The 10306-nt window shown below is 37.6% G+C and overlaps 1 protein-coding gene across 1 annotated transcript; it reads left to right on the top strand.

The window, feature by feature from the left end:
* The first annotated feature begins 56 nt into the window (after positions 1 to 56).
* Positions 57 to 4667, top strand: NPAS4 (neuronal PAS domain protein 4). The gene is made up of 8 exons (XM_018552889.1): positions 57 to 390; positions 874 to 1025; positions 1294 to 1396; positions 1766 to 2015; positions 2137 to 2246; positions 2603 to 2738; positions 2844 to 4066; positions 4321 to 4667. Exons 1-8 carry the CDS (start codon positions 216 to 218, stop codon positions 4344 to 4346), a joined length of 2175 nt encoding a protein of 724 aa, XP_018408391.1. The 5' UTR covers positions 57 to 215; the 3' UTR covers positions 4347 to 4667.
* Positions 4668 to 10306: the final 5639 nt, after the last annotated feature.

Genomic DNA, 10306 nt, shown 5'->3' on the forward strand with positions numbered 1-10306 from the left:
CCACACACTTTTCATTTACTATATAAAGAGAGCCATGAGCTACAGTTCTTTAAACCAGAACACAGAAACAGTCACCAGGAGAACAGAACAGGAATACCACATTCTTTGGGAAAAGAAGACCTCCAGCGGAACAGAAGACGAAGACGAAGAAGAGGAAAGAAGATCGGGGCTCTCTGGACTGACTCTTATTCAGCACTCCAGAGACCCCATCCAAAATGTATCGGTCTACCAAAGGCGCTTCAAAAGCCAGAAGGGACCAGATTAATGCCGAAATTCGAAACTTGAAAGATCTTCTTCCCATCTCTGAAGGAGACAAAGTGCGACTCTCTTATCTTCACATTATGTCACTTGCCTGCATTTATACCAGGAAGTCTGTTTTCTTCTCAAGAGGTAAGATCATAAAGATGCTGGATTCCTCATTTAATAAGTACTGGGGGTATGGTGTAGCTGTTGCCATAATACAATTTTGAGGCAGCTACACCTTCCTTTGGAAATTTCCAATTGTTTCAGTTAGATCTATGTCTAGAGGTGTCTTTTATGTGGAAATGTGTTTTACTACAATGCTATTTCTGTGTGTACTTAGTGCTAATAAATATATTTAAGCAGCTGCTAATAAGTATTGTAATATAGCTATGTCGTTATTTAGTTTTACTCAAGCCCAATCTTGGGTTCAGCAGTGTTTGAGCTAGATGCTGTCCATGGTGCTGAAGCATAGCATAGTTTCTTTAGTCACTCTCCAGGGTCCTGAACAACGATTGTAAATGATTCTTTGTTCTGTGTATAAACCTTTAGGTGTTAATAATGTAACATTGCAGCTAAAGAGTCAATAATTTAAATAAACCATTATCCCATTTATTTATGTTTATTTAACAGGTCAACGGATGCATGAGTTAGAAGGTCTCCTGTCCAACCAAGACCTACAAGATTTTGTCCACAATCTTCCTGGATTTCTACTAACCTATACAAGTGAAGGAAAGCTGATATACGTGTCAGAAAATGTGACTGATCATCTTGGACATTCAATGGTGAGTCAAACGCTGCCCATATCAATGCACACTTTTTATTGGTATATCCTATAACTAAAGAAATAAAATACAGAAAACTGCAATTATGGGTATAATTTAGCCTATATTTATTAATTCAGGAATTCTATCTTAAATGTAACAGACTACAAAAAATATTGCACTCCAATATTTTATACTGATAATATAAGCTATATCTACAATTTGGAACGGACTGGTCTCTACAGATGTTTATGGTGTAACCAACACATCCTTAATTGTTTTCAAACAGGTTGATCTGGTTGCTCAAGGAGACAGCATATATGACATAATTGACCCTTCAGATCATTTTGTTATGAGGAATCAGTTGGCTCTCCCATCATCTCTTGACAGTGGTAAGTTTTCAAACGGGCAAAAAAACAGACCTTAGGGTACTCTCATTTTATCAGTTTATAAACTTGTTTCTAAGACCCTATCATCAGTTAATAATGTGTATATATATTTTCTTGGAGCCTGATGGTTATATAGATTGAATTATGATAGTGTAGTGATGCTAAGTCTATATGTTAGCTGCAAGTACAAGTAATTTTATTACTACAGAGTGGATACTAAGTTTTTATATACTATTTTTTTTTCTAAAGACATTAAAATGTAAAATGCTATATTAGCTTATAAGCCAATTCTATATTAAGGTAGCCTTTTGAAATTACCTTCAAATGGTCACATGCATTAAAGTCTATATGATTTACCTTTTGTTTTTTCAGAACGAATGTTCAGATGTAGATTCAATACCTCAAAGACAGCCAGGAGGCAGAGTGTGGGTAACAAGCTTGTCCTGATACGAGGAAGGTTTCAGCAGTCTCCACCTGGCACCTACTGGTCATCGAATCCTGTCTTCACAGCCTTCTGCATTCCTCTTGACCCAAAGCCCAGAATAACAAATAACTATTTCTTAATGGACTTCTTTGAAACTCGTCATGCCAAGAATCTTTCAGTGCTGGATGTTTCAGAGAGGTAAATATTTTATAGGTCCTCAGATCTATCCCATCCTTTAATGCAACCAGTTCAAGCATGTTTAATTGGCAGCTGCATAAATGTCAGTGATAACTAAAACCTTTTTGTTCTTTCCTCCTAGTTCAGAGATGTACTTGGGTTATGAGAAGAATGATATGATTTGCAAGTCATGGTACAACCTAATTCACCCTGAAGACCTCACCCAGCTCTCTACGCACCATTACAAGCTATGTAAGTCGGTCCTTTGAATTTAATGTATAAGCGCAAAGTAAAATTGTGTTAAATTTATAAGTAAATACCTTAGTAAAAAAAAAAAAGAGTATTACAAATAGTAATTAATAATGTTTGATAAAATCCTATTTGATATCAAAATGGCATTTTTGAAGTAAAATTTACTGAATAGGACAAAAAGAGAAATGAAAGACAACATAAAATATGTAGAAAACAGCTAAATGGGAATGTATAGAGAACCTAGAGTAGAACATAAATAAATATTGACTAAGAAGCAAAGAAAACTAGGAAAGATATATTTATTACTTTTCTAATTTCATGTAATTATGCTAACTTCCTGCCTTTTCGCTTTATAGTAAATGACACAAGTGAATGCAGAGCAGAAGTGGTGTTACGTTTGCAGAGCAAAGATCTTCGGTGGATATGGGTGTATTCTCTCATGCTTCTTGAAAACAATGAGGCTCCAATTACATCTTATAATTATATTATAAGGTAAGGCTTTATACATAAACATTCTTGTATATATGCATGTATTGTAGTAATTATTCACCGTTGTCATATGAGGTTTGTAAAACAGAGCCTGTTTTCTTTCCCCAGTGAGGCAGAAGCCTGGTGCCTGAAACAACAGCTAACTACAGAGGAGTCTCCACTTTCCTTCTCAGTGAGCGGTCCTCCATCATATCAAGAGACCCTGCTCTCCCCAGGAGACCTTTCCAGCCCTGATCAAGTGTTCACTCCTCTTGCAAACACACCCACAAGTGTTAGTCAGTCCTTTGAGTTTTCAGAACCTGTTCCAGTCAGCCCAGAAGATCCAATTTTGTGCCAGAATACTGCATCAATTATGGAAGACTCAATTGCCACTGAGAGCCAAGTAGAAAATCAATCTCTCTTTAGCCTTTTCCAATCAACACCATATGATCAAAGCCTTAGAAGAGAACAACTTGGAACAGCACCTCCCAAAGATTTCACCTGTACTCCTCCATATACCCCACACCAGAACTGTAGTTTCCTTTTTGGGGTTCCAGAAAGTGCTTTACAAACATCTTCTGAACAGGAGTCAACTACCTTAAATCCAGAAGTGTACTACTCCTACTGCAGCTCCCTCTATGAGAAGCTGCCTCCAACTCCAGATAGTCCTGGGGATGGCGGAGACTGCACAGTAATGACAGTACCAGAAATCCCTGGCCCTCTCTTTGTGGATCTGCCAATGCTTCCTGAGGGGTTAGTGACTCCTGAAACTTCACCAATTAATCAAGTCATCTTCAGGTATTCAGAGCAAGAGAAGAATGAAATAGACTTGTTGGTCAAACAGATTGGCTCATTAGCCAATGTGTTCAATAACGTGGCTAATAAAGATCTCCCATGCTCTGAGAGCATGCTTTTGAGTGGCCATGGACTGGCATACCGAAGTGTTTCTCTCCCTGCCAGTCTTCCAGAAGCTAATTCTGTTCCTGACTTTCCTCGATCCTGGAAGAGCATAGATCTTTCTCTTTTCTTGACATGTCAAGAGCAACCTCTCTCTACTGCTGACCATCCAGTTTGCAGCCTTTTCAAAGACTTCCCTGACTCTCCACCTTTTGCAGCCATGGGCTCTCCCTGCTGCCCCCTGGAGGAGGATGAAATACGAGGGGACCTCTCCGTATCTCCATCCATAATTTCGAATGCGACAACTGATCTGTCGCCAGAAGAATGTAACTTCTTAGAGGAACTGATGTCCTACAAAACAGACCTTGAGGCAGGTGCCTCAGAGATTCAATGTGACCGGTTTAATGATGAGTTGTATCAACTCCAGATTCAGCTACAAGACGGCTTCCAGCAAGGTAAGTTATTAGTAATAGTGCAAAAAAAAAAAAGTATAATGAATGCATACAAACCAGAGTTTAAGAGCTTAACAATTAGATACCATTCAAATCGCACACCCACATCTGTAAAATTTAGCAACCTACCCATTAAATAAAACTATGGTGGGTGAACTTAAATGATAACATTAAGAAAACATCAAATCTGATGTTGTTACCTGGCAGTGTTTGACTGAATGTACTAATTATTGTTTTTCATTGCTTGTTCCCTACAGATGGAAGTGGAAAACCTTCGTTTTGAAATAAGTCTGTGACTTGCTTCGATATGTATGGCATATTGTCATATCCTGAGCAGAAATTTTCTGCCTTATTAAGAACAAAAGAAGACGCACAAAATGGGGAAGAATACGACTTTCTGCGTCGTCCCTCTTCCCTGTTCATCGCAAAATTGTTTTGTTTCCTTTTTCTCTTTCATTCCTCTACTCTCTTTTTTATGGAATTTGTGCACGTTTACATGATGCAAGAGATCTCTTTTGTTTTCATTTGAAAATAACAGTGAAAATAATGGCCCATCCTTCAAAGTTAACATTGTGTGTTTAGAATTGACACAGAAATCACATACTAGTGAAATCAAACTTGATACTTTTCTTCAATATTTAAACACATACACACACAAAAATATTTTCTTGCAAAAAGCATTTGTTTAAACTTAGAAATGGGATGGGCCATTGTTACAAAAGCTTTGTACAACCTGTCAATTTATAAAAAAAAAAAAAAGAAAGGGTTTGCAGATTTGAATAGAAAGAGAAAACAGGAGGGTATTGTGTAAGGAAGTTGTAAGTAGTCTTACATAAAACTAAAATGTATTCACTCGTAGTGAAACTAAAAAATATTATATGGTATTTATTTTGCCTAAATTGCATCCAGTTCAAAGGTTTATTTCCTGTCTATTATTCGGAATTTCCTTTAACCATAAATGTGGGGCACTATGCCCCAAAGATTCTATTTAACAAGCATCTATAAAGACATTTACCATACCAAAAGTCTGTACATGTCCATTTTCAATACAATTGTGCTATAATCCAAAGCAACTAAATCAGTTATCAGCTTAATTGGTCTCATTATTGTAGATTTTAAAAAACTGATGAATGCTATGGATTATAGCAAATTAATAGATCTTGTTTTTCATTACAATGTAGGAGCTTTAAATGTTTCCCATACTAAAAGAGCACTTAATATGTCACACATTTTCATCTAAAATCACATTTGATACCTTCTGAAAAGTGTTCTTTTAGAAAGTTCCACATAGGTGGGCCAGCATGTATTACCTTTGCTATTTTATACTTTACAAACCTTGTCCTTTTCCTTTGCTGACAGCCAGTCCTTGATAGGCCACTAAACGTATTAGATATTTTACCTTACAGTAGGGGTAGTAATAATATTCATATATGAAAAGCTTCAATGCCTCAACAAGCTGGAGATATTTCACGCTGTGCTGTCCTGGACTAATTATTTTTTAAGTTACGAATCAAACTTTTCAGGATTGGATAAAGTTAACTGCAATGTCCTTTAGATCAGATTTCTGGCAATAAGTCGGTTGTGGGTCGAAATTTTGTTGCCTATATTATGACAGCTTTATTTCTGATATCTCCAGCTGTGATAAGCCACTGAATCTTTAATATATGCCACAAAGCTCTTTTATAAAAATAGTTTTGTTTTAGGTTTACTAGTCCTATAATTCAAGTTTCATTCCATACAAAAGAAGATGCTACATGTTTAACAAGTCTTTTGTTATTACAAATATAGTTATTCATACTGCATCCCTTTTGCTTTTGTACAATACTAATCAGTTAAGGTATAGATCTATGATAAAGCTATTTCTACAAAATAGAAAACAATCTACAATTCCTAATAACTGGTAAAGACTGGGATTACATTAATTCCTGATAATTATTAAATGTAACACATGCTAAATATAGTGGGTGATATTGCTATTATTATCGCCCATGTGTTTCAAACTCAAGAAAACAAAATCATTTAACAGATAATAGCTGTGTCCCTGAAATGTATATGCATTGCATAGAACAATGCTGATTCACATTTGTGTTAACTGCCAGTTATACATTTCTTTATCAGATGTATTTGGTAAGGAAGAAAATACTCCAAATAACAACCTGAAATAATTGTATTATGGCTAAAATGTTCCATATTGAAAATATTGGTACACAGCTAAACTGTGACTTTTTAATTAAAGACAAATATATTTTTGGGGTTATTGCACCTTTTAAAAAGGGATTGTGTTTAAAACATGGTCTCTGAATTAAATGTGATAACAGTGCTTACTAAGAAGCATAGTAAAATAAACTATATATGTTTCAAAATTATGGTGCTGTGGAGTGCCATAAAAGATGACGTAGGATTTTGCTACGAATTAAGTATAAGGATATTTTTTCCTGAACTGCTGTTTTTCAAAAGTTTGAGAGAAATGGTAAAAAAGTAAAAAAAAAAAAAAAAAAAAGTACATGAAATGTACATTTATAAATATACATATTTATAATTTTCTAATGTGTATGCAAATTGATTTGTGTTGGGCTGGTGATGTAAAGTCCTGGTCTTGTACAAAGTGTTTTTTTATGGATAGGATAAAGAGATATATGAACAAAAATGTGTTGCTTGTGTTTTATTCCAAGATGGGAAAACAGCTTTTCCTAATATGAAATTCCAGCCAAATATTAAATCATCAAGTGCTTAATACATAAAAATGAATACACTTATTTATTATGCCCAGGTCTCAAAACAATAGCTATAAGTTACCTGTTGATCATGTCAGTTCACTGTTCTCATAATGATTCCTGGCTTAGAACCAATTATGCTCTCTTCCCACCATTAAATTCTATCTAGTCACATCTTCATCTTATTTATTCATAATTATGTGGCACAGAGGACCCTACTTCCAATGAACAAGCATTCTCAGGAGGAAGCTAATGCGGTGTGCTGGAGGGAGGGATGCTGGGAAATGCAGTCCCAGCACTACCGCTGATGGTGACTTTTAAAAGAAGATCACTCCTACTACTGTTACATTCAATACACAACACAGCAGCCGTGGAAAGTCAAGTGATCATTACTTTCTAGATCATAAAAATAAATAGTTTTCAGGAAAAAAAGCACAGATCATCATGGCAAGAGGTAGCATTTCCATACATGTATTTTTTATTGATATCTTTCATTTGTCTTTACTATTTTTTTAAGCAATTGCATACTTACATGTTGAAGCCTTACACTCCTGGGGGGAAGTGCGGGTTCCCTATGATATGTAACATGGTTGAGGGCAGGGGAGATAAATGTGTAGAGGGCAAGAAGAGTAGGCGATTATTGAAAACAACAATAACCATAAATGGCAAAAAACAATAGAGAAAGTCCAGTACGTTGTCAGTGCCAAGCCAGGGCTCAGATGCCAAAATGGGTAGTCAGCCAAACCAGGTCAGGGAGCATGGAGAACAGGATGAACAGGGAAAACAGCCAGAGCCAGATCAGTCAGCCAGAGCCAGGGTCATACATGGAGAACAGGAACTGCAGAGTACTTGGTAGATCAGAACAAACTCAAGGGCGGAGACTGAATGGACAAAGTAAAGGTTAAATAGCGAACTAATGCTTGCATCATCAGTCTGAGACAGGAATTTGCCAGGAGTTTTTCCAGTAGCGGCAGAATTATGATGTTTGCCGGTTAGGACATAAGAGAGCGCCAAAGAGGAACAGCAGTGTCAGAAACACTACAAGCCATATAGCAAGCAACTGGACAAGGAAGGGTAAGAAAAACCTGACAGGTCATCTCAACAATGTTCATAATGGCCCTGATGTGAGGGTTATGCCACTACTGTAATGGTAATTTAGGGGAAATCCAAGGTATGCCATTAAGTGGAAGAGCAGATGTGTCTTGTTCTAGGCCCACCCAGAGTTTATTGCCAGCATTACTGCACCAATCCACCACCCTAGTGACGTGTGCAGCCTCTTGGTATAAAAATGGGCTGGAAAACCTATTCCCCGAGACAGTTTAAATCTAACACACTGGCCTTAATCCGTGCACTTTTATTGGCCCACAGAAACAACAGGCAGAGCGCATCTTCCTAAAATAAGCAGAAGGAATTGCCACAGGTCTGAAACAAATATAACAATCTAGGGAGCACTGTCCTTTTTAGGATACTGTTGCACCCAAACCAAGTGAAAACCGAACAACTGCAAGTCTGCCATGATCCGTCTCTTCAAAGGGAGAAAATACAGAGAATAGGTATCTTTAAGGTCTGAAGGGATAGATGCCCCAAATATTTTATATGGGTCATGGCCCATTTAAATGGAAAACTTAACTGAATATGGTTTGCCTGCTGACTGGGAACCGAAATCTTCAACGCTTCTGATTTTGAAAAATGAATCTTAAAGTTGTAAAGCGCACCATATCTCTGTAATTCAAACATCAGGTTCGGTAGAGACATTTCGGGTTGGGTAATAAAAAATAAGAGGTCATCTGCGTAGGAGGCTGTTTTATGTTCACCTAATTCTCTAAACCTTTAATGTTAGGAGATAACTGAATAGTGCGGATTAATGGCTCCAAGGTTAGTATAAAAATCAGGGGAGAAAGAGGACATCCCTGTCTAGTCCTATTCGATATAGGGAACGATTCAGAAACCGCTTTACTAACATGAATCACAGCCGAAGGAGTGGAGTACAACGCACATATCAATTTCTGCATGTTAGGCCCCAATCCTATATGCAGCAGAGTCTCCCGCACGAAGGACCAGTTTACCCGATCGAAAAAACTTTTCTGCATCCATGGATAGGAGCAGAAAAGGCATGAAAGCAGTGCGTGCCAGATGTATAGCATGCAAAGTTCTAATAATGTTGTCCCTGGCTTTACGCGATGGGTCCAACCCTACTTGCTCTGGGCTGATGATATTCTGTATGATCGGCAACATACTAGTTGCAAGTATCCTGCTAAAAAGCTTTAAGTCAATGTTCAACAGTGAGATCCGTCTATAACTAGGACAATTTAAAGGATCTTTTCCTTCTTTTGGGATCACCATGATTTGTGCATGGAGAGAGTCTCCAGGAATTTAATTACCCTGCAAGATCGACATATAAGCCTCTGTAAATCTTTTGACTAGAAGTGGAAGTGTTTATAATATATAACCATCAGGCCCAGGTGCCTTACCTGCTTTCATTGATTTGAGTGCTAGGGCAACCTCTTCCTCTGTAATAGGTGATTCTAACTGGGTCCTCTCTGATAAAGTGGGCATGCCGGAGTTGGAGAGATATTCCCTAATCGCTTGGCCAGTGTCCACCCCCTGAAGATTCAGTTCTGTCTCGGATAATATAGAGCTTGTGATAGAAATCTCTAAATAGGGTGACCATGTCTTTACAGTTTGTCAATATCTGGTTATCTCCCGATCTGAGTGACGTTATATACAGTACTTCCAAGTTCTTGTCTCTCTCAGGGCATTGGCCAACAACTTGTCAGGCTTATTGCCATATTAATAAAACATTCTCCTGCTTTTAGATAGCTGAGCTTTCACTCTGTCCATCAGCAGGGCATTCAAGCCGGCTCTCGTTTTGGTCAGGGTTGCCCACGCGTCCCCTTCCAGAGTAGCTTTATGATGCAACATTAAACCCAAGTTTAAAAAAGTTTCTCAACCTGTTTGGACTGTTGACGCTTATGCCACGCCCCTAATTTTATGAATACCCCACGGATGAAGCACTTACGTGCTTCACATATATTAAATGTGTTTTTCTCCTGTACAATTGTCCAAGAAAAATTGTTCAAGTAATTTCTCAAAGTTGGCAAACGAGGTCAGGTCTCAGCAACCAGTGCGAATGTCAGATGAAATGGGGCGTGGTCTAAAAACGTTGTAGAGCCAATTGAGATTTTGGATATATATACAGGAGTGAAGCTTGCTGCATTTTAAGGTACCACATGCAAGACGCAGCAAAGCGGCCCTAAAAAAAATTTATATTATCCATGTTTCATAGTAGGTAAAGTGTTCCTTTCTTTGAAAGCTTCATTTTTTTAAAGCTTATTTTTTTTACAGTTTTGCTGTAAATCTCTCCAAAAGCATTGTGGTTTGCCAATATGCATTTTAGCAAATTCCATTCTGACTTTTTGTTTATATATTGGAGTGGATTCCTCCTGGTTCTTCTTCCTTTGAGCCTACTGTTGCTCAAAAATTGACAGATGGTGCGATCAGACACTGATGTAACTTGACCTTGGAGCTT

The sequence above is a fragment of the Nanorana parkeri genome, unplaced genomic scaffold (genome assembly GCF_000935625.1).
Source record: "Nanorana parkeri isolate BGI_ZX_2015 unplaced genomic scaffold, ASM93562v1 scaffold99, whole genome shotgun sequence".
In the NCBI taxonomy this organism is placed as follows: domain Eukaryota; kingdom Metazoa; phylum Chordata; class Amphibia; order Anura; family Dicroglossidae; genus Nanorana; species Nanorana parkeri.

What these genes read in the sequence shown, in the direction of transcription:
- NPAS4 (XM_018552889.1), top strand. Translation starts at nt 216, where the DNA reads ATGTATCGGTCTACCAAAGGCGCTTCAAAAGCCAGAAGGGACCAGATT. An exon ending in GTCTGTTTTCTTCTCAAGAG is followed by an intron (nt 391 to 873) that starts GTAAGATCATAA and finishes TTTATTTAACAG; the next exon opens with GTCAACGGATGCATGAGTTA. An exon ending in TCTTATAATTATATTATAAG is followed by an intron (nt 2,739 to 2,843) that starts GTAAGGCTTTAT and finishes TTCTTTCCCCAG; the next exon opens with TGAGGCAGAAGCCTGGTGCC.